This window comes from Molothrus aeneus, chromosome 3, assembly GCF_037042795.1.
Source record: "Molothrus aeneus isolate 106 chromosome 3, BPBGC_Maene_1.0, whole genome shotgun sequence".
Classification (NCBI taxonomy): Eukaryota; Metazoa; Chordata; class Aves; order Passeriformes; family Icteridae; genus Molothrus; species Molothrus aeneus.
Genome location: NC_089648.1, coordinates 86,972,995 through 87,000,426, shown reverse-complemented (window position 1 = coordinate 87,000,426; position 27,432 = coordinate 86,972,995). Strand labels below are relative to the sequence as shown.

General features: G+C 41.4%; 1 protein-coding gene across 1 annotated transcript; it reads right to left on the bottom strand.

Moving 5' to 3' along the window:
• Positions 1-6,566: 6,566 nt before the first annotated feature.
• Positions 6,567-26,653, bottom strand: LOC136554295 (protein scribble homolog). Its single transcript, XM_066546145.1, has 6 exons — positions 26,567-26,653; positions 24,527-24,763; positions 22,847-22,936; positions 22,103-22,180; positions 20,290-20,385; positions 6,567-7,166 (listed from the first exon to the last, which is right to left on the bottom strand). Exons 1-6 carry the CDS (start codon positions 26,651-26,653, stop codon positions 7,014-7,016), a joined length of 741 nt encoding a protein of 246 aa, XP_066402242.1. The 3' UTR covers positions 6,567-7,013.
• Between the last annotated feature and the right edge of the window lie 779 nt (positions 26,654-27,432).

Genomic DNA, 27,432 nt, shown 5'->3' with positions numbered 1-27,432 from the left:
TTCCCAGAGGAATAAAAACCACCTAATATCCTGAGCAGAAGTGATTCAACCTGACTACATGTTAGATATCCCTGTACTTTTGGAGTCAGGACAGAAAAGTATCAGGAGCACCGTGGTGATTTCTGGTCAGCGTGTGTTTCCATTTATAGCCATCAAAAATCCACAAATAGAAGTGTGGAGAGGGGGCAGACAGCTGCCTCTGATAACAATAAACATTGGGTTGGTATCACAGCAGATTGTTCAGGATGGATTTTGGTTACCAGCCCCATTCACTCTCTCCTTTTTCCTCTCTATCCCAAAAGCTCATACCGAAAAAGTCCATGAAAATTAATAGTTATGTCTCAATAGCACTGACTTGAGTTCACAGAGATTATTAAGCAAGCAAAATAATGAATATAATTTACATGTGCTATGCCAAGACAAAAGCATACAGAAAAGCACTTTAAAACAGTGTTTCACCATAACTATTGATCTTTCCCTGTTGAGTGTTTGGGACTGAGCTATCCCCACATTCCCTCAAGCAGAGAGTACTCTCCTATCCTAATATCAGAGTGACATCTTGCACTTTTGAAATGCTAAACTTCCATCAGGCACTGTGAAGAAGGGACCAGTGAACAAGTAGCATGGAGCCGACAGCCGCACGAGGGTGGTTGTGGAGTTTGTTACTTGACTGTTGAAGAATAACCTGGCTCTGGTTCACAGTGACAAAGTCAGGAGGCCAATATTAGAAACTGCAGGGCTGGAGGAACCTCTCAGCAGCTCTGCTGAGGATGCCAAGGTTTACAACACACCCTTCTGCTGCCACATCAACAGGGCTCACGTTGTCTAAGGTGTGATTCACACACAAGCCTGGCTCTGCGTGTGCCAGCAAGGGAAGGGGAAGCATGAAGACACAGAGTAACACAGAAAATGTTTCCTACTGTTAAAGAATGTGCTCTCTGGTAATCTGTGGTTCATTAGGCATGCTCTAAAGCTGGCTGTTTAAGCATCTCACTAAATCCCCAGTAAACACACATCCTTTCCACTTCTTCCTGTCAACACATTGGTAAAAGAAGACTCTCATAAAATGGATAAATAAGCAGATAGGATAAATGAATAAATGAATATTGAACCATTTTTCATCTACAATTTTTCAAGAGCCCTAACTAGGCACATTCCTTTCTGCATGCTTTTTTAGAGATGCTATATTCACGTGATCTTTAGAGCTTTGAATAGGAAGAAAAGGTAGCCAGTCATCTCCCAACAGTCTTTATACCTTATATATGAAAAGCTGAAAAAACCTAAGACTGCTCCTGTTCTTAAACATTCTTCAGAACAAACAAAAAGTTACTTCAGTGACAACTGTTTTCTTTAGCCTTTATTTTACCTGTGTTTTTAGAAGTATAAGAGAGCCATCAGAAGAGTAAATATGGCAAGGCAAATGCAAAGAACCAGTCAAATCTGTACGGGCTGCTGCAGCAGAGGGAATAAATATGAGCTTGATGTCATGAAGCAAAAATACACCCCACTGTGTCTCCTGGAACTGCTGGGACAAAAGGAGCAAGAGTAAGTGACATAATACCCAGAGGAAAGCTGCAGTTCTCCACTCTTCAGTGGGAAGGCAAACAGTAACAAGAAGTTCATACCTCCATAATCTTTTTGTGAGGCTGAGACTTATCCCTGTGGCAAGGGACTTCATAATGGCTTTGCACCACTTAAAGACCTCAAAGGAGGTCTTCAGTGGGCTCCAAACAGCAGCTTGCACTACACTGCTGCTTACATTACTGACCATTCCTGCAGTGCAGGTGAAGAACCTGAAGCTCCTCCAGTCCCCTAAATCTTCATTTGCAATGAAGTCCATTTGCAATGGTTTTAATTGACAGACTAGGACAGGAGCACCTCAGGTGGGCACGTTCAGCTGCGTGGCTCGGCGCCCTCCCAGCCCTGTCCCTCTGGTAGCTGGGACACCCTGGATGTCAGCAGGCTTGCAAACAGCAGCTTCCAGGGGAGGCACTTCCTCCTTGGGCTGGGGAACAGATATCCATGTTGGTAAGAGAGCAGGCTCTCAGTGGTGCAAGAAACCAGCAATGCAGGACTTGAGAGGTATACAGGCAAGCAATGGCAGATTTTTATCTGGTGTTTATGTAGCATGTAACTTAGCACTCATCCTATCTACCCAAGAACTTAATATTCAGATATGTTTATAGTCTTTACTTGCATGGTTCAATACTGTTTTCATGTGTCAGCTCACCCTTTGATATCGAAAACAATCGCTACAGAAAGACACAAGGAATTAATTATGGTGTGAACTGTACTCAATAATTTTAACATAAGATAGTGATGAGAGTATGTCATTTCACAAGTAGGTTTCCCATTAACATTCTTGTAACACCATCTAAAGCATTCACTTGAGAATCTCCACTTCTCATGAATGGAAATTCATATTCTGGATGCATCATGCTGCTGCCCGTGCAACTGCAAGGCACTTGGAGCAAACTGCATTGGAGATGGGAACATGAAAAAAAGGCTATGAATACAAGGGAATATGACACCAAACTTCATGCCCTCGCACCAAAATCAAGGAGCCCAGGAAACAGTGGATGCAGAGCTCTTCTGTAGCCTGAAGGCTATTATATAAGGACCCTAGAGATAGCATAGAAAAGCTGACATCACCTTATTATCTACCACACCTTGCTCAGCATGGCATTTCCTCACCAAACCTGAGGAAAGACCATGGTTTTATACAATCATGAGAGTACATTTCTTATTCCTACAGAGAAATAATGGTTATTCTACTCCAAGAACTTCCTGAGACACTGTTAGTAACTGTATATTTCCTGTTTTATTTCACAAGGGGAAACAGGGCAAACAGGTGCTGAGTAAAAAGCATGTTCTAGACATTGCCTAAATTACTGTGCTATTTCCAATTGCTTCTTTTTATTACAGTTATTCATCTCTTGACACCTGTTTCTCTTCTCAGAGCAGAAGAGAAACAACAAGAGGCCAAGAGAAGAAGCTGATGGAGGAGAGGGCTGTGGGCTTTCTTGTAAGATCCAAGTGCTGAATATCCCAAATAACACTATTTTGTAAATAAGGCACTTAAACAGATGTGTTTTCTGTGCTCATTTGATCTGCTGTTCCTGGAGAAGGAAGCAAGTGAATGCTTGTGATGCAATCATGAAGTTTGTGTGTCACACTCAGCTGTGTTTTCACTCTTGTGGCTCCTGCACTTCTTTAAATTTGCACATTTTCATTTTCAGCCTGGCTCAGCAGTAGCCCAGGGCAGCCAGCCAGTGGCTGCACCACACATCACACATCTGCACTTCTGCTCTCCTAAGCCTGTAGCTTTTATTTACTCAGCATCAGACACATCATAAAAATTCAACAGAAGTATTAATTCTGCCCCTGATGTGGTCAATGAGACCATACTCGGTTGAAAACCATCTACTTAAGTCACATTTACCAGTTAAAAACCCTAAGACTAATACAGAAATTACTCTCACAGTGATTTTTAAAGCTCTAAGGTGGAGAGCATTTCTGTCCCACACTTCAATCAAAAAGTTGAAAGTAACAACAAGCACCAAACTCAGCAGTGCCTCTGTAAGTGCCAGTCCAGCAGAAGCTGAGCTTCCCAGGTTATTTCTGGTGCTCACCCTTCTCTCAGCCCCATCCTGCCCCACCAGCAAGCATTCCCTGTGCTAGCCCAGGTCACATGCATCCAAGATCACATGCACACGCCTGGAATCACAGAACCCCAGCAGCATTTCGAGATGGTATTCCATGGCAGGATCCCTGCAGAAACCAAGAGCATGACAGAGCTACAGAGACAGCATATGAAGCAGGCTTACCTTCCAGGCAGCCAGGAGCCAAGGGTGGGAAGCTGATCCTTAGGAGAGATGGGTCCACATTCCTGCCACAGCACCCAACAGCTGCTGCTGTCACTCCCTGGTCCACCCTGCTGGCTCTGCAAACACTCACAGAGCAGGAGACAGCAGGTGTGGAAAAGGAAAACAGCACAGGCACCACAAGTGCCTTGTGTGTGAGGAAGCAGAGTCCTGCATGTCATGGACAGGGAGCTGAAGGCTCCTTGACAAATATTCTCCAAAGAGATAAGTTTGCTTATGTTTGAGGATGAAAACAAGGAAGATTATTTCAACATTACAGTAAATTGATTCCAAGAGCTCAGGTCCTTTTCTGACATGGCAATCCTAGGAAGCATTCTTCCAGGATTGGAATGGCAATCCTGTACTTGCATTCTTCTCTTTGCAGGTCTTTTAAGTTAATTGTTTTAAAGTGGACTATCCTTGTGCTGGCAGGTCCTACATCTACTGTCCTCCAGGAGTACAGACAGGAATGGAACAACAGACTTCTGTCAGATATCCATTGTTTCAGCTATATACATGATGTCCCTAAATATTACTGCTAAATTCCAGCAAACCAAATTATCCTGGGCTGAAAAATATATATCAATAGATTAGCTGCACAAAGAAAAATCTTCCCTCCCATATTGATTGCTACTGCCATGCCTTTCTCCACAATGATGGATGCAAAAATAACGAGATTAGGCTAATGAAAAACACTACTAAATCATTATATACCTTCATAGCTATCTTTAAATTATGTGGCAGCTGAGAATGAGGAGGAGCCCATTCCCCACAGAAAACAACTAGTCCATAGCCAGGCAGCAACTTTTTCTAGTAACCTCCCAGGCCAGCAGGAAATGAGGACACAGGATATGAGCTGTCATTAAAGACCAACTCCCATTGAGCCTCTCCACCTTCTGTCTCTGCCCATTCTTATCAAACAGCCAAACCTCAAGAGACTTTACTCAGTGCTGATAAGGACACCAGCTTCTGACCTTTACCCCTGCCCCTCTTTGGCAGAGCAAAAGCAAAACATAATTAACTGCCACTGTTTTTTGGTTATTTTTAATGAAAGCTTGAATAAGTATAGGCTTTGATTGATATATTTTGTACAGCTGCATGTCCACAGAGACATGCAGCTCTACAAAATGTTACCACCGTAAGTTTATACTCACAGCAAAATTTTCAACACTGCAGTATGAAATTTGCTTTGAAAATCAGTGAAGAAGGACAGATAAAAATCTCAGTGTTTAAAACTTACCTGAATGGCGACAGCATTTGGTTTAAAGCTTGTAATTTTGATAGCAACTGTTTTGATTTCCAAGATCTAATGGAAAATCTAAAACAAACACTTCTGCATGGGAAGTAAAAAGGAAGAAAATACCAAGTTCTCAACAGAACTCTTATTTTTACTAGCTTTCAACTACAACTTGTTCTGCAATCTAAGGCTGATTTATAACAGCTGAGGGTTTGTGGGTTTTTTTGCAGTCTAGTGAGACACAATAAAGTAGTAGTAAATTGTGCATTACTAGTTAGAGGGCCAAAGCATTTGTGGGTTCTGAGTTTGATATTTTTACAACGTGCATTGATCAAACATTAAGTCATAGTGAAAGAACCCTGTATATTTTGGAGGAAGAAAAGAGATGGGAAACAAATATTTTAAATAACATTTCATTTATCAATATCATTTAAGCCTATGCTTACGCACATTATTCAGTCTTTAATATTACAGTCATAGGAGATTCTAAGATAATGTTCATTTTGCAAATGAATGAAGTTAGCTTAATATTCCTATTGCTATCATCAATTAAAATGCAGATGTACAAGATAATAAAAAACCTAACTGGATGCCATTGACTAGATATCATACTGCTAGCACAAATCCATCTCTTCAAAATAAAATTTCCCTTTTGTTAGTAGGAGATATTGTTCTCTTTGTGACAGCCATACCCTCCTGGAAACTTTCTAATTCTGTAAAATCCAGCTACCAGCATTCATTGAAGTTATGAATGGTCACCTGAGAAATCTTTCTCAAGAATGTGAATAAAATATGAGCATTTACCAGGTCAGGTTGTGTTATATTACATTTACAGGAAAATAAACTGTATAAACATCATAAAAACCATAAATGCACACTTAATGTACATGAAAAGAAAGTCATGGCATTCAAGTCTAGCAGGGCCAGACCCCACCTCTGAGTTAAGGCAGCACCATGGAACCCCCAAAAAAGAACAGCCCCATACAGTTCCCTTAAACAGCTTAAAATGCATTAGAAATCAATGCACTGAATAGCAGTGAAGAGAATTAAAGGATTGAAAAGTGTTGTACAGAACAATTTGCTCTTAAATGTTTTCCTCGCATACACATCTATACATGAAACACAGGCATACTGCAGTAAGGCAAATTAAGTGTTCTGCTTATATGCAAGTCGGGGGAAAAAAAGAAGTTTCAGGCAGTTCCTCATGCATAATAAATTGCTTCTCACTTCATATCAGGTACATAGTTGCATAAGGTGCCTCCTGCATGTGGATCTAATGAAATACAACTTACAGGTCCTGTTCAAATCTGATATACATTCACATTACTGATATAACTGGAGAAACTGTTCTTTATTACAATAGAATGAGATACAGAATTCCAACACAGATAACATTTCTCAGTGGGTAAAAAAAAAAACAAAACAGGACTATTTAAAGACAGATTTTTTTTTTAAATCCTCATAGAAAATGACATTAAAAGGGACAAATCAAAGGAACCTGGGCAGAGATAGAAGGATGAGCTGTTTAGACAAATCATGGACACAAGATTTTGAAATTCCCACCCAACTATACAATTGTTTTCAGTGTGTTTCCAAATGGGTAAAGTACCTTCTGAATAAAAATCACTTGCATTTTTCTCCATTACATTTAGGTGCTGCAGGGTACCTTTACAAGTGGCTACTGAAACACGTGGTGACATTCACAAAACTTGACCCAGTGCATTCCAGGTTCATAAGTTCTTGCTGAAAAAAGTTCAAGGCAAAGAAATACAAGCAGGGTTCTCCTCACAAATCCATCCTCCATGTCATGGTTTTCACTATAAATAAGGCATAGCGGTTCAAGTACTACATTAAATGTCATCAAACAATGGGAAAGAAAACCACCCATGAACTCCTGCCAGAAAAGTACTTTATTAGGGAGGATAGAAAGCACTGCTCAGACAGTCTGAATAGGCATGGCCTTCTGTGCTGTCAGGCTCCTCGGGCTCAAAGTCCTCAGGGTCTGGGGGCAGCTGGTCGGCATCTTCATCAGAAGTGGACGGGCGTGTGAGGATTATCCGAGGTATCTTCAGCAAGATGGGAAAGATTTCAGAGAAAAGAATCAGATCAAGAGCAGGGATGTGTTTAATAGGAATATTTTAAAGGGACAGGGGAAACAAGTGATGAGAAAACAATATGTGAGAGGTCCAACACCATAGAGAATCATAGAATTGTTTAGGTTGGAAAAGACATTTAACATCATCAAGTCCAGCTACTAACCCAGCACTGCCAAGTCCACCACTAAACCATGTCCCTAAGTGTCACAACTACATGTCCAGGGGTGGTGACTCAGCCACTTCCCTGGGCAATGTGTTCTGATGCTTGAACACCCTTTCTGTAAAGACTTTTTTCTAATATCCTGTATAAACCTACCCTGGCACAACTTCAGAGCATTTCCTCTTGCCCTGTCACTTGTTACATGGCAGAAGAGACCAAACCCCACCTTTTTACAATCTCCTTTCAGGCAATGGTAGACAGCATTTCCTCTTGCCCTGTCACTTGTTACATGGCAGAAGAGACCAAACCCCACCTTTTTACAATCTCCTTTCAGGCAATGGCAGACAGAAGAAGAAGCTCAAGTCTCCTCTGAGCTTCTTCTTCTCCAGGCTAAACACCCCCAGCTCCCTCAGCTGCTCCTCACAGCCCTTGTGCTCCAGACCCTTCACCAGCTCCACTGCCCTTCCCTGGACTCACTCCAGCCCCTCAATGTCTTGCTCACAGTGAGGGGCCCAGAACTGCACACAGGATTTGAGGTGTGGCCTCAGCAGTGCTGAGTACAGGGGGACAATCCCTGCCCCGCTCCTGCTGATACAGGCCAGGATGCCACTGCCCTTCCTGGCCACCTGGGCTCACACTGGCTCATGATCAGCCAGCTGAAGCCCAGCACCCCCAGGTCCTTTTCCACTCTGCATCCAGCCTGTAGCTCTGCATGGGGCTGTTGTGACTGAAGGGCAGAACCTGACACTTGGCCTCATTGAACTCACACAACTGGCCTTGGACCATCAATCCAGCCTGTCCAAATCCCTCTGCAGAGCCTTCCTGCCCTCCAGCAGGTCAACACTCCCACCGAGCCTGGTGTCACCAGCAAACTGGCTGATGGTGCACTCAGTGCTCTCATCCAGATCATTGATAAAGATACTAAAGAGGACTGGCCCCAGTACTGAGTCCTGGGAAACACCACCAGTGACCAGCCACCAGCTGAATGTAGCACCATTCATCACCATCCTCTGGGCCTGGCCATCCAGCCAGTTTTAAGCCAGCAACAGTGTCCCTGTCCAAACCATCAGCAGCCAGGTTCTCCAGGAAAATGCTCTGGGAAATTAAGGCAAAGGCTTTACTAAATTCTAGGTAGACAAAATCTAAGTGGGTCACTTTGTCATAGAAGATTAGGTCAGTCAAGTTGAAGTTTCCTGGATGCTCCCTCCAGCCCCTCTTCTAGATGGGAATCTCATTTGCCAACCTCCAGTCAGCTGGGACCTGCCCAGTTAGCCAGGACTGCCAGGAGATGGTGAAAGGGGCTTGGTGAGCACTTCACCAGCTCTCTCAGTACCCCTGGCTGGATTCTCCACAGAGCTCTGTGTGTGTCTAACTTGTGCAGCAGGTGTTGGATATTTCCCTTGGATTAAGGGGCTTTAATTCTACTCCCTATCCTTGTGTTACAGGTTAGGGGACTGGCACCCAGAGAACTGGTCTTGCTATTAAAGACTGAGGCAAAGAAGTCATTAAGTACCTCAGACTTTTGCTTATCCTTTTTCTGTTTCTTACCACTTCCAATAAAGGATGATTGCCCTTGGTCTGCCTTTCATTTTTTGTTTTATGTCAAAAAGCCACCGATAAAGCAAAATTAGGATAAATTGCCTTTTCCTCTCATTAGTTAATCTTTTAAAAAACCTCCTCTAGGTGAAAAAAAGATTAAGATACTTTTTTAAAAATAAAGACAAGTAAATATACAAAATTAATTTAATTTCATCATTCATTCAATTCATCCCCCTGAAAGCAATAAAGGATTAATTAAGAGCCATAAATCAAATCAATTCTTGATCTTTAAAAAATTGCATATTTCAGCTTCTTTACTGACTAAACATATTTAAGGGAAACATTAAGAGAAAACATAAATGTTTAAATTTCTCAGTAAAATATGCATACATGGATTTGATTTGTATTTTTTTGGACAAGAACTTTGTTTTCTTTGAGAATCATATTGCAATGTTTTAAAATTCATTTAAATGCTGTAACTGAGGAAAAAAAACCCCAGTGTCAGTCATATAATGTAGCAGTAATTGTCATATAGTCATATAATGTATCAGTAATTGTTTTTATCAATGAATAGATTATTACAAATTTCACTCTGATGCACAAAATCATCCTCCTTTTTACTGCTTTCCAAAAAAGGTTTAACATGTAATGTAAACATATAAGGGTGAGGCAATATCTCTAACAAACAGGTAAGAGGATAATGTTTAATAAATAAAGTGGCCATCTTACTAGCAGTATGAAAATTTGCAGGAAAGTTAGATCTTCTGACTTATCAGCTGCTTCTACTTCATGAGAACATTTAATGTTGACATCACACAATTCAATTGTTTATCTATTATTTCCTCTCTGTACATTATTTGATTTAGGAAATGACACCAGCATATTGATGCCTTGTGGTGTTGCATATTCAGCCAGGAGGTGTCTGCATTGAAATGAAATGAATTATTCCCCAGGCTCCTCTGACATTAGGTCCAACTCCCCTCTGCTCACAGCACACTACACGCAGACACCAAACTGCAGCTGTCAGTCCAGAGCTGAATCTCACCCCTGATAGGTGCAAGCTGATTTTAAAACCATGTATAAATCTAGTGTATATCCTGGTGTACTGAGCACCCAATTATGTACCTTTTTTCCCCCCCTTTCTTCTGTTTAAACTAAGGAGGGCACCTTTCCAGAAGCTTTAAATAACCTATATAGATCCTAAGCACTGGCAAAGCTACAAGTCCTGGAAAGATGTGGTTTTGTCATGCACATATGACATAATTTATAAGCTTTCCTTGCTCTGGATAGTTCTGATCTTTGCTGAAATATGCTTCTTGCTTAACAACAGCCAGCAGCCAGCTGCTTTGCAGTGCAGCAAATGCACATCTATACATACAGGTGGTTTGCTGGGTCACATAATGAAATTCTGACAGCTCAAGAACTACTGCAGAGGTCTGTGCTCCCAGTTACCTACAGTCATATCCAGGACCATGCTTTGCATTTCATTGAGCTGTCAGTTCAAAGCTCAGGGAAGACCTTTCTTTGTGTACTGTGCTGCTCAAAAATAGATATGTGCACACCTCCCCATGACTGACATGCATCTCATTAGCAATGCAGAGTCACCTGTACCTATTTGTCATTTTGAAGAAAAGACCTAGCCATTTTGAATGTCAGTTTTTTAAGTACTCTTTTTCAGCATGATTCCTACTACACAGTTTCCAAAGAACTGAAACTAATTCTCTAAAAGAGATTTTCTTCAAACATTTCATGACTGCTTGCATACTGTCTTTCAAATATTATGATGGAACTAGGTCTGAAAATTATAAAATCAATTTAATTGATGAAAAGTGCTCCTTCAACATTTCTGAGGTGATTGTGTTAACTGCTCCACAAAACACATGGTGTTGGGGAAGTCTTACATCTAGTGTTTCATGTTGCTGCAGGTAAAGAGAAAGCATTACTAAATGAACAACCAGTTTTGTACAGCAGAGGCTGAACAGTGTCTCAGCCCAGAAGTGCTGCAGAGGCTGCAAACCTGCACTCCCAAGAGAAGAGTGGGCTCAGGTGTGATCTACAGCAGCCCCTCTGCGCCCTCTCCAGGCAGGTGAAAGCTCACACAGACACTGACTCTTGCTGATTTGGACACATTCTGGTGAGTCTTTCTAACAAATCAAATGTCCTGGTCCCCGTGCAGCTGCATCTCTGCCCCTCTGCTTTCTGCACACCCCCTGCCCACTGTCCCTCTGAAACCCCCTGTGAACCTGTGCCACTACTGTCCCTAAACCATGGCTGCTCCTTGTCCTGCAGCCAGGCATCCTCCTCTGTGCCTCTCTCCCTGATGGGATGCTGAGGAGCCCATTTCCTCAAATCTGAATCATAGGGACCAATGAAAAAACAACTCTCAGCTGAGGATGGTGCCAGTTATGCAATTCTAAATGCAACTAAGTAACAGAGCATGCATTTGTACAAGGTCTAATTCAATGAAAAGAGGCTCAGGCCTCTAGTCCCTCTCTCCTTGCAGCAGAGGTATCAATCAAGCTCCTCTATAAAGCAAAACCAACTCAAAATGGATGTAAGCAACACACATCACATTTCTAACCACAGTGGCCTAACCATCTGCACCTAACCATCCCCTAAGAGCCCAGCACTCTCTGTCACTGCCTTCACATTCACCCAAGCTCCAGGAATATCACAATATCAGGTTTATCAGCTTCCTTTACTCTTTCAGTTTTGTTAAAACAAAACAAAACAACAACAACAACAAAACAAACCACAAACAAATGAAAGTAACAAAACTGAACAACTCTAAACATGCATTATATTTTGTTATATCCTTTTCTCAAACCCAGTGCTTCTCTTCCCAGAGTCCCAGAGGGATTTTACCTTTGCTTTCTTATTTCCCTGCTTATTTTCACTGACCTCAGCATTACCCTATTAAATTGGCTCTTGGACTTTTCTTTACTATTTGTATTTTAATGTACATTTCCTGGGCAGCATGACTGAGGGAAGATAGAACAGATTTCCTATGTGAAAAAATGGCACAGCAAAGAGGAAGCAAACTATTTCCACTGCCCATTACAGACAGGGCAACACAGAGACATTTAGGATGGCAATTTAGGATGGAAAACCCTTCCAGTACAGGCACCTGAGTTGCTTGTCTAAGGCATGTGGGAAGGTGTGAAACTTCCATCTTCTGTAGATAATTCTGCAGAAAAAAATCTATGCCAGTGTAGGAGGACAAACTATCAAGATTTCCTGTTATTCCACTGTTTTCTCCACTGGTGGTTACTCAGCAGTGTTTGAACTTGTTTAAAATTCTTCTGTTGAAATTTCAAAGTCCTCCTACTCACTTTCCATCATCATGCTTTAAATATCATTATTTAAATAATATTGGAACTACTATTCAATCTCAAATTGTCAAAATACATAGAATACTTTTTCAGAAAAATGCATCATTAATTACTTGAAACAAGTTACTATTTTTCCATTTTTCCCCAAAATTACATTTTCAGTACCTAAAAAGTAAACTTCAAAATGGACATGTCCTGTAGCAAAACCAGTGAGCTTTCTGTGGAAACTTCTTCCATTACCTTGTTTGTGTCACTTTTCTAACATAACCACTAAGACTTTCTACACTAAAAAAATTCAATTTTGTTTGAATCACACATAACTAAAAATCAAATTATTTCAGACACTCTCATTTAATAGGATTAACATCCTACATTGAAACTCAGAGTCCTTCAGCTGGAGCACAGACAGGGGGCTGCCTGTGCATGCCTGGTCCTCTGCAGGAAGAAGCAAAATAAAGCCATCTAAACAACTTGGGGCAATTCAGCTGCAGTGTTGGCTGCAAAAATTCAGGATAGGAACAATCCCACAACTAGCTATGATGCTTGAAAGCAGTTTTTAAAATAAAGCATGATAAATGTGATGTCTTGCCAACAGGTTAACATCCAATAATTTTTAACTTCCAGATGCACACATATGCTTTCCTTGCCTACTTCTAGCCAAAATGTCTGTCCAAAACATTGCAGAACAGTCCATAAAAGATGGTTCATTATGTCTTTTTATAATTTTTTCTAAACTAAAACCGAACAGAACAAACCCCATCATCTTGTTTTTCTTTTATAAGCCTTTCCCTTCCCCTGGCCTCTCCCAGCCCACAGATCCATACTCCAGTATTAGCCAGAGAGGGAAGTTCTCAAGGCAACAGTCACAGCTACAGCCCAAGCTTCTCATCAAAGGCACAGCCAGCAGTGACAGGGCAAATCACAGCTGGCAGCAAGGCCAGCTGCTGGGGACAGAGGCTACAAATCAAAGGTGAAATGACACATGAAAGGCCAAAGTTTGATGGAATAAGGGCAAGAGCAAAGAATTTGGATTGACCTTTTTTAGCAAGAAAACCAGACATACTTTCAACTTTACCTAGTTCAAACAGGTAAATTTTAAAAGAAAATATTCCCCAACTAGAAAATACCTGTAATAGGAATGTCTGCCTAGCTCTGCTCATATTGAAATTTGTATTTAAATAATGCATATTTTTAAAATTTGACTTTACAGCTGATCTGCAGTGGCTCCAGTGCTAAGGATGGTACCCTTAACTGGGGAAAACAAAATTATCAGCACAGTTGAGAGCGTGTGCAGGGGTTTATGTAAACCTCATGAATAATGTTATGATTTCATGCTTAGTTTTACCTGTTTTGTCATCACTTGGGGTGGAAGTAGTTTTTTAGACCTGAACAGGAAATTTAGACTTCTCACTAAACAATGAGAACAGTCCTTTGCTAGATGCAAAAGATCACATTTGATAGTGACTGTATTCACAAAAGAAACGGTCTAAATATAATTTAGTAAAGTAGGGCATTTACTCATGCCTAAAAAAATATTTCACAGTTGGACTTTTAAATAAAAATTTTTAAAAGCGGTTGCAAAAATGCATCCAACAGAACAGCAGAGAAAGGGCAGATCTGAGCTGCACAGTTCACAACAAAGCAGCATCTGATGGTGTTCTTAACTGATGTCAGCAGCAATAGAAAAAAAACAACCTTCTCCCCGAAAAGAAACAAGGAAATACAAGTCAAAGAGAGAGAAAGAGATCCAGTTATCTCCCTGGGAGTTATTTACTCACAAGCAACCCCACCTCCAGGCGGGAGCGGGCACAGCAGCCAGGGCACAGCTGGGGCAGGGCCAAGGGGACACAAACCAGCTGATGGCCAGCTGTGGGTATGGAAACACAGGAACCTGGAAACCCCGTCCAGGCGTTCAACACAGCTCCTTTTTCATAGCGTATCAGGGACGTTTCAATAAGCTTGTGTTTTATGGTGCACCCTCAGCTCTCCTGGTTGTAGAAATCCCTGGCTGCATCCCTTTTCCCAGCACTTTACAATGTTATTTTACTGCTGTTTTACTGCTGTGTTTGACCTCTGGCCAAACCCCAGAAATTGTATAGTTGGATGGAGAGAGAGGTATAAACCTCTCCTACACTCTGGGGAAGATAAATCTTTGGTGAGATGCAAAGCATGGATGAAGCACCTCATTACACCTGGCTACAGAAGACCTCTGCACAAGGAAATGTGTGACCTGTGCTGCTGCACTCAGGGAGCAACCAGCTCATGACAACACCTTTGTTGCTTGGGGCTGGGAGAGGGCACCACATAATTCAGTTCATCCTTGCCCTTGGAGCAGCCACAGCACTCTCAAGCACTGACAGTGCATTTGGCACCATGCTTCTGCAAGTGCTGCCTCAGTTTTGTGCGCAGCAGCCTGGTGAGGGCCTGAGCAGGGGCTGCCCCACCAGCCCATCTCTCTTCCCTGTTGCTGTTCCCACACTGTGCACAGTGATTAATTTCAAAATCTAATTCAGCTCAGTATGATTTCCTGGAAGTCAATGAACCAGACAAGCAGTAAAACACTGGAACAGGTTGCTCAGACACATGTGGATTCCCCATTCCTGGAAATATTCAAGAACAGGTTGGACAGGGCTCTGAGCAACCTGTTCTAGTGGAAGATGTCCCTGGTCACTACAACTAGGGTACAAGATGGCCTTTAAAGGTACATTCTGACCCAAACCACTCTATGATTCTATGGAAATTTCCGCTGTGTGAATTTTCTAGGTATTGATATATTTTATAGCCCAGTTTTAAAACTGAGTATTTTCTCTACTTCTTGGAATAGCAAGAGAACATCTTGCATGTTTCATCTGTCTCCCAGCATGCAGTGTATACAACATTTGGTCATGTCACATTTAGAGCAAAGCTCTTTTCTGTTCTTGCTCTCTGCCAAGCGCCTCCCAAGGGCAATGCACAAGGCAAGAAAGATGGAGCTGTGTCAAACAAAAATGGAAGATCAATTCTCATCATGTCATATCTGCAATGCTGTCAAGCACAAAAGGCTTTTATATGATTCAAATTGCGTATGAAAAATTGTCCTTGGTCCATTTCTTTCATCTTCTAATGTGCCACTGGATAGTGACTTCCCTGACACTGGAACCTGACTTACAGATTTTTATGTAAGTGCCTTCATGTAAGTGTGTAATCATTTATGGCCTGATACCATGAAAACATCAAAGAAAATGCATTGCTCTGACCACATCAGGAGACTTAAAAGGCACTGCCCCCATAAGCAAGTCCAAGTTGCCAATCCTTTGATTTTTTTGAAGAAAACTCGTCACCCCTGTGGAAGGCAGTGGCTGTCAGAAGCCTGCAGGAACTCAGTGCAGTCTCTTCCCCTGCAGCACTCCCAGAGTCCACGAGGATGCTTTTCACCAGGGAGGACATTATTTATTATTTGTGTAGTTCTTTAAATACTTACCCTCTTTTATTCTCAAATAATCTGCTATCCTACAGCACAGTTCAAGGTGCCTTGCTTGAGTCTGTCTTTTGTATGTTTTTGCTTATATTGTCTGTAGTGCTTATATTGTCTACCATATGATGGGCTCACTTTGTAGATTTTCTCTAACTTGGACATATTTTAATATGGTAACTTGAAAAGATCAATTAATGTTCTGTCTTTTTAAAAGGTTTTTCCTATGTAGCATTGTTAATTACAAGCCTTGCAAAATCCAAGAACTTAAAGTTTGAAATGAGTCAGTTTTGACTGAGTGTGTGAGAAAACTACTTAAAAGGAAGAGAGGGAGAAGATACACTGTGCAAACAGAAGCATTTGTTGGGAGCAGGAACTTAATTTCAAATTCACAAAATAAGTTCCTAACCACGACACTATGGATACAAACACGGTGTCTACAACACACACCTTTTATGTTCCATCTTTCATCATGACTCAGAAATACTCAGTTGCTTAGATAAAAGCAGAAGCAAACTAGGAGATGAAATGGAGGAGGCAATCCCATGGCACATGGGTGCTCACACTCCACTGGAGCTCACAGCATGACTAAGGTTCCCTCACCCAACAAGGCTCACAGGCTTCTTCAGAAACACATGTAAACCTGCACCAGATGCAAGGCAGGGGAGAGTTAGATTCCTGACTTCTTAAACAAACTTAGCTTGTCAGAATAGAAAAAAGAATAACATAAAAACACAAACACCCTTACCTGGTAAGATTAAAAGAGTCATGAAAATGTTTTGGAGAAGGGATAAAACAGTTGCTCATAAGAAACTTGAAATAGTAGATCTTATGGTGCTATAGGTTAGTCAAACACTGTATGTGATGTGAGCAAGGTCTTTCCTGTTTGAAACAAGCTTAAGAAGAAAGCTGGCTTTGTTCATGATAAGGACATTCTGAATCTCACTTTTGTTGTCTCCTTTTATACTGCTTCTCTGACCTGAGTACTCCACTGGCTTTGCTTTTAAAATTCAACAAAGTAAGACAATGATTAAAGAAACAAAAGTTTTATTTTATGCTGTATTATTTCAGTTTTCTGATATGTTTAGAACATGTTCAGATGAATAAAGAAAGAGCTTGATAATTAGATTTTTGAAGATTTTTAACTAATGTAAGTGGATCAAGGTTTTTTCTTGGAAAGTCTATCAGCTGGAAATGAAGCAGGTAGATCTGCTGGGATTCTCATCCATGTAAGATTTCTCACAACTTGGACGTGAACAATATGAGACAAAGGCAGAAGACCTGCATACTGTGGGAGATGGTGTACCTGCTTATGCACCTTCTGCAGGCACAAGAGGATTTCATTTTGATACATGTTACAGGTTCTGGTACACTTGTCTGTTTTCTCAGCAGATTTAGGAACATTTGGTATCTCTGGATTTTTAACAGAGCAGCCAAAAAAATTGGCTTTTTTAGCCTTCTAAAGAAGCTCTTCAGATTTTTTTCAGTTCTGTAAGCTTCACCTTTTATTTATTTATTTATTTATCCACACAATCACTTTTAATTGGTAATTCTTACTTTAACCTCCCTTGAAAATGCTAGTATCAGTGACACTTGTACCCCTGGTGAACTAAATGAAAAAATATAATTGAGAAAATTCCAAGGGCAATGGCATAAAATTAAATCAAATAATATGCTAACAATTTAAGTTAAATACTAGATTGAAATATCTTGAATACTTGATATTAATTACAATCTACCTAATATCCTTATTATGTTAATAGCCCCAAAAATGAGTAAAAGAAGATGGCATGATGATGCATATTATGAAATTATACAAAATGCTGAAACCTGTCAACACTCTCCATTCAGTCAGACAAAATCCTCTGGGAATTTCAGTCAGAGGTTGAATGAAAATATTTATGATGGAGAAATATTGTGAAGAGTTAGCTCTATGTTTGAGAGGATGGATATGAAACAATAACAAAACTGGAAATGAAGACTCCAGAATCCAAGTTAAAGTTCCTTCTGTTAAAGTCAGTATGGGCATTTGTTTATATCCCTGATTTTTTTTTTGTTTAGTTTCAATTCAAATATTTGAATTTATATATATATATATATTAAATAAAGTAAAATGCATTTTCATAATTTTGCGGTGTGATTAGCATAACTGAGGCAAGTCTATAAAATACTGTATGTAAAAACTATCTACTTGTAATTAAAGTTCTGAGCCCTCTATCTACATGTCAGCAAAATAATTATAATTAAAACCAAGGAAGATTCTCATTTTTCCTTTGCAAAACAATGACTCACTGTGAAAGAACATTTAGTTTGTCCAATTAATTACTGGTCATTCACACTGTCATGAAATCCCAAAGCTGACACAAAGGGTTTGAAATTGAGTTTGGCTGGATGAGTTAACAATTACTTGAGCCTTTTAGAAGCAGTTAGAGCAACCAAGCCTGGTCTGGGAAAACAGAGAGGAAACCTGAACCTGGCAGCAGCATTGCCTGCTGTAATGCCAGAGCAGCTGGCTCAGAGATGGGCTGGGCTGTGGCTACAAGAATGAGACAAATATTATCACAGAGAGCATATGCCAAGAGGATGTTTATTAAAATTCAATAAAAATAAACAGATGAAGACAGTATCTGCTGGAAGGCAGGATGATGACATGGAAGAGAGGGAGAAGAAGGATGACACCATCTGGCACATACTCAGTTTTTGCAGAATACTAATAGGAGTCTCTGGTTTCTCTGCCATTATGCTTCAATCCTTCCCTCCCCTGATGTAGACACAACCATCTTCTATTGAAACCTGATCAGAAACACAAAGGAAATGAACTTTCCTATATTCCTAGCACAGAAGAAGATTCTGCATTAAGGTCCTACTGCCACCTGCTTATCTGAACATGCAAAGCAAGTCCTCCATGAGAAGCCAGGCTCCAAACATTTTTCAGATAATAGGATTTCCTTCAGTTACTGAGAAATAAGAGGGACTTCAAAGTGAGAAATTGAACAGTCCCAAGTCAGCAGGATACTCCCCACAAGCCCATAATCCCTAAAATTGATGAATGCTGCTCCAGGTTACAGGCAATAAAATGTATAATTTGCTACAGCACCAATATTTTGATTTCAAAAAAGAAACAAAACCAGAAATACAAATGTTTCTTCGCAAAAGAACTTGCACTTTTGACACTCAGAACATATTTTGCCAGTTTACTCCCTCTGAGTACTCTGCTCTAAGTATCTCAGTCTAATCTGCCTCCTCCCCCATTACACCTGAAGAACTTTAAAGGGAGGCATACAACATAAAAATACAGTAATTTCTCTGTTTTGGATGAAAATACTACAAGTCAGAGACAACTGCAACAGATCCAGGCCACTGCCAATGTGTGAATAAACCCTTCCAACAGTGACTCCTCTAACAGGAAGCCTCATGCTTCCTGCAATGCTGATAAAGACTAAGAAATAGCTACCAGGTAAAACTGATGAATATTGATGAAAGTGTTTTAAGCTGGAAAATAAAACTGGTCTAAATGATGATCTACAAGATGATGTTGGAGGCCAGAGGCCTCAAAATAAGTTTCTTTAGGCAACTAATAGAAGGGAAAGCCTTTCTTAGTCTATCTCATGGACAAAAGCTGTTAGCTCAACATGCCAAACACAGTTTGACAGTGACAATGACCAACACAGGAAACCAGAGAAAAACAGTTGAATGATCTATGTGCTCACTTTTTCAGTCAACTAACAAATCACTTTAGTTATATAAATGGTTTACAAAAACTGATATGGTCTTTGATTATAGTCTTTTACATAATATACATACTTTCATTTTTTGTGATTAGCTGGGTTGTGAATGGTATTCATGGAGAAAGATTTAAACAAAGACTGGAAGAAGAGGAATCAAACAAAGCATTCCTCGGGCATTTGCTGTAGGAGAAACAGTTATTGCTTCCTGGTACTTCAAGCTCCACACAAGTAAGATGCTTTTTGACCTTAATTATTCAGATATCTTGATCTTATTCTATATTCCTAGTGAAGCCATAGTTTCATCAGTGGTGCCCATAGACGACCAAGATAAGGGCAGGTCTTCAGAGAATTGAACTTGCTAGAGAAGTTCAAAAAAGTGGATTTCTGCAGGCCCAGCTGTTGCCTTCTGTAACATGGGCAGTAAGCTTTCTCTCACCAGTCACCTAAAATACAGGCATGTCTTAGCCTGTGACACAAGTTCCTCCTCCAGTCAGAAGAGGAAAGTGGTCACCACCTCCAAGTAGCAGTTCACCCTCTCCCTCCTAAAAGAGGGACCCTGGAAATGCTGCTCCTTGCATTAGCTGGAGACAGAGTCCAGACAACAGAACGATGACAAACTGGGGGGAATGGACACCACCCTGAAGTCCCCAAACCAGAGTGCTTCAGAAGCTGGGTGCTCACCCAAGAGCTGAGCTCCTCCAGAAGCCATGTGCCAGCTGCAGTGACAGCCACCTAAATCCTTGGTAGGGTCTCTGATCTTTGACATGTGTTGAGCTCTGTGCCAGTCTTTACTACCATTAATATAAAGACAACACAAACATTAAGACAACACAAATTTCTTAGGTAAGAGAGATTTGTTATTTGCTGGGGGCATCCTACTTACTGTTATGACATGGTTGACTGTCGGGGAGGGGCTGCCCTTGGGGGAAGCTTCAGTAGGAGCAGCATTAAGGGCAGCAGGCTCTGAAACAAAGGTTGCCTTTAAAAGAAAACACCAGGAACATATTTTTACTCTGAATGCTGTTTAAGAAGAGGAGCTCCCTCCCTCTCAAGTTAGTATACAAACACCTGGCCCTATTGCTACATGTGGTTGTACAACAAAAGCAAATAAAATTGCAATTCCTGCTGTTTCCCATTTTTGGTGAATTTTATATTTGAACTATTGAAATTACCAGTTCAAGAATAAGAAGTTGTAACACAGTGTCCAGAGAAAAATGCTTGTTATTTGTAGACAGATTAGTCCTGTGTAAAAACAGCAGTATTTCTATAGCACACCCCATTAATTCCTTCTTGTCACACACACACAAAAAAAAAGCAGAGAGTTGTTTTCTATATTCTTTAAACAGATGAATGATTCTGCCATCTTGTGGGAGATGGAGAAATTCTAACTATTTGTACAATAACAGCAGGGCAGAACAGGATGGAAGGGAAATTTCTTCTTTTTCACTTATTTCACTATTGATTAAGTGAACAGACATTAACACCTAGTATATTCCAAATAGTCCCCAAAATAAATATTTAATGATAGCCTCATGGAGGAACCTGAGCAATGGGGTTGATTTTTAAGATACTAAATTGATCAGAAGCTCTCCTCAGAAAGTAAAGGTACAGTAACTAAAATTCCTGTGGTTTTTTCCCTAATCATCTGATAATGTGAAATATGTAGATAATTATTTACATTCTCTCTCATTTGTTACAATACCTTTCATTAAAGAAAAAATGCAAAATTATACAGATTTTTATCTACAACTGACCTTTTAAGAACTGTCAAACTATCACAATATTTACTATTATGGAACACCACCTTCTATTAATAACTCCATAGCATAATTTTACAAAATTATTAGATTAATTTATCATTAAAGTCTTTGGCTGATACAGATTGTATCATTATTCCTGACAATTTAACAGACAGACAATGTTGCTTGCTCTATCCCACCTTAATTCAACATGGACCATGGTGGAGCAAAAACTATTAATATAACCAAGTATAAATGACAGTTTAAGAGAACAAGAGCTGAAAGAAATATGGGCCAGTTACACTTCAAAGTAATTCTGTAGAGGTTCTCTTCCTACTCCACCATTCTCAGCAGGTAGAAACCAAAGAGTACATCAAAAGTATGTAACACAAAATTGTATGTGGCCATTTTTCCCCATTGTTCTTGGGAAATTCTGAAGCTCAAGAATGTGGCTTGTGCTAGGAAAGATGAGGCTTGAGGTGGAGCAGCCCGAGGGGCACATTTATCCCCTGGCACTGCAAGCCTCCATCAGGGGAGTTATTTTGAGCTGTTCTCTTCCCACCAAAAATTACCTTGGGGAAACAAGCTCATCTAGTTTATATTTCTTTGTTGCAGCTGTAATGAACTCATCTAGTAAATCTAATACCACTCACAAGAAAGCTTCTTGGATCAAATACTTCATTTATACTTACATAACCACTTAAGACCATTATTTTCCTTTGTATATCATTAATTTAATAATATTTTGTTAAGCACTTTGAACATAAAGATCTGACAACTAGAACACAATAAGAAGGAAAACAACAATTTAATGTTATTATAATTTCTTCATAATGGCAAGCATCTAAAAAGCTAAGGCCGGCCTAGATGTGGATGTCAAGTTCCCCAACTCTAAGTGGTTTGATTAAAAGACAACAACAAGAGAACACACTCCACAGTGACAAACAACCCATCTACCTCAGCCACTCTGTCTCCTGCTTGTACACCAGCCAAGTCTGGTGGAGCATCTTTTGGCAGCCGTGCAATCAGGATCCCCTGGTAACACAAAACACAGGTTTCAGAAGTGACAGTTTCTCCCATTGTTCTCCCATTGATACAAAAAGCAAATGGGAAGTAATTAATTTTCAAGACTTATTGTTTTGTTGCCTCCATAAAATTAAAAACTAGATGCCTTAGCACATTATCAAGACAAAAAAAAAAAGCCTCCATGGCAGACACTTACAACAATGAACAAAAGTCAGTAATTGTTTACACTGTGCCATGGGGAACAGACTGGAAAACAAAGATTTATTTAAAAGATAAATCAGTGAGAAGATGTGTGAAATATTTCTCTCAAACCAAGTTAGCTCCTGGGAATGAGCAAATGAGATGGGAGAGGCATGTAGATTGCCAAGGGAGTGACCCCAAATTGAGGCAGAAAATGAGAATATTTCAGCCATCAGGTTGTCTTTGCAAAATCATTGGTTTACATTTGGGTATCGCTCCCAAATCATCCCTTCTGGAGTTTCCCATCAAAATGTAAAGCCAGATCCTACTCTGGGAAATAAGCGACCTCTGTTAACCCTTGTTAGCTTTAGAAAGATGGAAATGTTACAGGAAGGACAATTTCAGAAAGCAAACAACAAAACACAACAACTCAAGGATCTACTCATCTGTCTATTCCTAACAATCACTAGACAAATTTTTAAAAATGAAATGCACCTCATCACTTTCTTTACATGACGATGAGCCCTTTCCACCAGCAATGCTAATACCAAGGCTCCCCATTTGACTGCACACAGTAATGGTAACCTGGAAAAGAATTACAATGGATAAGTGACCTGATTAATCAAAAATATTGCCTCTTAATTATGTGAGCATTGAAAAACTACCTCCCACTCTGAACACCAGCAGACATGCTCTGAAGAGCCCAGCCCTGTGAAAAATGGTGCTACACTTCAACACTGGCACATGCAAGACTTACCACCATTGCTGTGAAACCATGGACTGAACGAACTGCACTCAGCTCAGTGCCCACCTGCACGTACCTCTGATTTGGCCTCAAAGTACTAATGCTGGATATATGAAGTGAGATGCATGGCTACAAGGAAAGTGGGCTTTGTTGGGGTTTTTAAATGGGAAATTCTTTTTCCATCTAAGCCATGGGGAGCAATGACAATGACCTTACTCTCTTTAAGGTAAGCCTCATGACATCTGCCATGCAATGTTGTGAGAGTCCGTCCGAATTTTCCCTCATTCTGCCTCATGATTGTCATTGGGGGACCACTGAAGAGAAGACCCCCCCCTGTCTAGAATCTCTGGCTCTGAAGGAGAAAGTCACACGCCAAAGGCCCTGAGACCTGAAAGGACAGTGTTAAGTTATTGTTTTCACAGGTGTGTTTGCTGTATGCTACACTGAGAAGAAGAAGGGGCACTGTGCCCTTTTTTTGCAACAATGGCTTTGGAAGCTGTCCCACCTCTCGGCCTGGCTGGACTTCTCCTGAGTTTTGGGTGGTCTCCCACAGAAGACCCTCACCTGTTTTACAACCACCATGACAGACAGACTGAGATGTAAGAAGCCTCTCCATCAAGGACTGAGACATGAAACTCCCATGTGAAAAGGCCCCTCTCCTCCTTCCAAGGACTGGGACTGAAATCCCCAAGCCAGGGGAGGTGTGTGGGGGAGGCAAGCTGACCAAAGCGAGATGTTTGCCTGCATGTTGTGACCACCAAGAAAACAATGGTTCTCATTTACTGCTGAGAACATAGACTACCTGTTACATCTATTCCCTATTGTATCTGTTCCCCCCCCCCTCACAATTTTCAATAATAAAAACCTCTGAGTTAGCTAGAGATTTTGAGATCTCCCCAGCGTAACAGGCGGATCCTCGACTGGACTGGACCAAAGGACTTCATCTCTACGTTGGTAGCTATATCCCCCCCCCCTCTCTTCTCTCTCTTTGTCTATCTTTTTCTCTCCCTTAATCCCTCTGTTGCATTTTGCTGTGGTCATTCAATAAAGGTGCATTTGTTTTGATTATTAGTGCAAACCCCCTTGTACCGTGTCGGTTTTTTGTACCCTGAGATCACTCCTACGAACCATCCGTTCACTAGGACGGATCGTGACAAATGTCCCCCCATCTTTGCATCTTTTATAAACTGCCTCACCCAAGAGGAGTGCCCCACAGGGAGACACAGGAGTGCCCCAGAGACACAAGGAGTGCCCCAGAGACACAGGCAGTGCCCCACAGACACAGGCAGTGCCCCACAGACACAGGCAGTGCCCCACAGACACAGGCAGTGCCCCACAGACACAAGGGGTGCCCCACAGACACAAGGGGTGCCCCACAGACACAGGCAGTGCCCCACAGACGCCCAGCAGCAGCAGCAGCAGCTCCAGACCTTCAGCGGGGGCTGCGGCACATCCAGCGTGCGCAGCTCCTCGGCGGCGCGGCCGCCCTGGCTGGGGAAGCTGCCAGCTGCTGACACGGGTGGCTGCACCCTGCTGTTAGATCCTGGAAGAGCCTTCCCCTTCATGGCCAACTTGTGCTTTTCTTGGAGCGTTGCTCTGCTATTTCTTTGATCTCGCACGCTTTCATTGCTATCAAAAAGGCTGCCGGAAAACTTGGAGATAGGTTCCTGAGGGTTAAAGATAAAAAAGGTAAACACAGCAACAGCAAGGAGAATCTGAAACACTCAACTCACCCGTGCTAACATGGACTCGTTCCTCACCCTCACACTGCTGAATGATAGAATTTATTTCACTGAAGACAAAACTGGAACTTTACAGCAAACATACAAAGATTTCTTTTACCGTTATTTCTCTGGGCATGTTTTGCCTTCAACGCTGGGGTTGAAATTGTGGGAACAGGGAGAGGACTGGGATTTTGTACATCCTTTCACTAGATTCCCTGGCACACACAAGTACAGGTAACACACACATATCCATATGTGCACAAATCCTGCAATGGCCGGTGAAAATGGCAGAGCATGAGAACAAGACCATTTTGGGCAGCCTCTGGCAGCTCTGTAGCACTGAATCCACTGTTCTGGGTGAAGGAACCACACACACAAGGCAAAGGAAAGATATTTCCATACAGAAAATAAAATGTTTCTTTGAGTTCCTCAAAACTCACATTCCATTCTTGAAGCATACATGTGAGAGGGAAGGCAAGCCCCTACCTTGCATCTATGTATCCAAGACTTTGTTTCAGTCATTGGATTGACTTCAGTTGCAAATGGCAGTGAGTGGAGACCTGCAAACTTCAATGATTTAGGAGTCCTCTGGAAATGGAACCTCAAAGGTGATGCATACTAAAGTCTACTCTGAAGCCTGGCCCTAGGGTTAACCTACTCTGAGATGCAGTGAGGAGCAACAACGTCACCCAATGCCTAGCTAAACCACAAGGGCTTGAAGAGAGAAATACACAATTAAAATACATCCACCAACAATTAAAGCTTCAGACAATTTTGACTGCAAAATGTAGTGATGTTTTCCAGCTATCAGTTATAGGGCAAGGGGTTAAATTAAATTCAGACACAATGCTCAAATTCTGTTCACATTTTAGGAATGCTTTACTTATATTTAGTTGATTTTTGCTCCTTAATTTGATGGGTTCACGTCAAATCAGATCTTCATATTGCCCAAATCCTTCTATCTTCTGTTGGCAGTAAAACTATGCAGCAAACATACATCAACACCTCTGAAAATCAACCCCAGAAGTGTTTTTCTAAGCCTGGAAGTTTAATACCAAAATAAAAAGCAGTGATATTACCTTGAACAGCTGTGCAGAACCCCACTGGACAGTTTATTTTTCCAATCTATATTGGCACTTTCCCACAATCTCTTTTTGGTTAGGATGGAAAAAAGCATTGCCAACCCCAGGGAAAGCATAAAAGGCATGATTGCTTCCCATTTTCACTTAAAAGGGAATTTGCTTAGCTTTGACTCGCACAAAGCATTCATTACCTTTCTTCTCTTGAGAGAGATTTCTCTTTACAGTGCCAGGCTGACTAACCTGGACACGTCTGCAGGGCTGTGAGTGCCAGGGAAGAAGGCCATGAGCAAGAGCCAGGAGTGCAGGCTGGAGGAGGGGGCACACCAGCAGCACTCACAGGGGCTAGGAAGGAAGCAGAGGAGCAGGAGCCCCCATTCCTGCCTCATCTCCCAGTTAACATCAGGAAGAATGGCAAGCAATGCCCTGAAAGGCTGCAAGAGTGCAATCACCACCTCCTTTTCCCAGGCAGGCTGCAGCACAGGTGACAGACACCTGGCAGGCACAGGCTGGAGAAATTACAGCAGGCAGGGGCTCGCAGACATCAGCATCCTGGAAGAGCAGCACCCAAAATCAACATGCAGTGGAGGAGCACTGCAACCTCACTTTTCTAGCATCCAGACCCAGGGAGATGCTGAGGCCCAAGTGCTGCCAGCAACCCACTTACCTGAAAGAGATGGAGGGAGCTTGGTGACTGGGGATGCAAGCAGGAGGAAAGTACAAAACATGTCTCATCACTGCTCAGGTTACCCATCTTAACCTGCAGGTCAAACTGTACTCTTGAGGGTTGGATGAATTAATTGCAAGCAAAGTGAAGGAATAAAACATTGAACATAGTTCTGTACCCTCTGCACAAGCAAGGACATGAGAGTATAAGCAGTGCAGGTCCCACAGACCCAATGTGCTCTGCTGCACAGCAGTGTGAGCAGCTGCAGCCTCTTCACAGATGCACATTGTCTCTCCCAATTTCAAGACTACTTACATCATCAGGATCCTCGAGTTCCTCTGCTTCTTGCTCAGGACTGATCCTCCCTTCTCTCCATTTCCCATTGGCAGAGCTGAATTTGTACAGGTTACCACCAGGAAAACCTTCCCTCCCTTTCAATGAGGCCCAGCGAGAGCTCTGGGAGCTCCAGTTATGGCCACTGTGCAGTTTAGGAGACTTGGGAAGCCACTTAATAGAGTCCTAAGGGAAAGAAGACATTTTAAAAAAAGGCAATGGATAGATTTTAAGAAAGCAGTTGAGGTATGTAAGTGCAGAAGCTCCTGGTAAGTTCTGCAAGGTATTTTTGATTCTTGCAAATCCTGCATTTCCCTTTTTTACCTTTAGTAGTACCTTCAGGCCCACAGAGGCACTTTGCCAGTTAATGGGTGTTACTGGTGATACAAAGAGCAAGTAGAGGCTGCTGAAAACAGTGGAAGCCTTTAAAGACTTATAGGAGCATGGGACCAAGTCTACCTTCAGCATCATAAAGAAGAATTAATGATGGACAACAGTCTTCAATAAAGTGTACTACTGAGAAAACAAACAAG

Excerpts from the sequence above, each read along its gene's own strand:
- LOC136554295 (XM_066546145.1), bottom strand. The coding sequence starts at position 26,653 with ATGGGTAACCTGAGCAGTGATGAGACATGTTTTGTACTTTCCTCCTGC. Across the intron at positions 24,764-26,566 it reads GCTCCCTCCATCTCTTTCAG|GAACCTATCTCCAAGTTTTC; the intron begins GTAAGTGGGTTG and ends TTTAACCCTCAG. Across the intron at positions 22,181-22,846 it reads CATGTAAAGAAAGTGATGAG|GGGATCCTGATTGCACGGCT; the intron begins GTGCATTTCATT and ends TTGTGTTACCAG.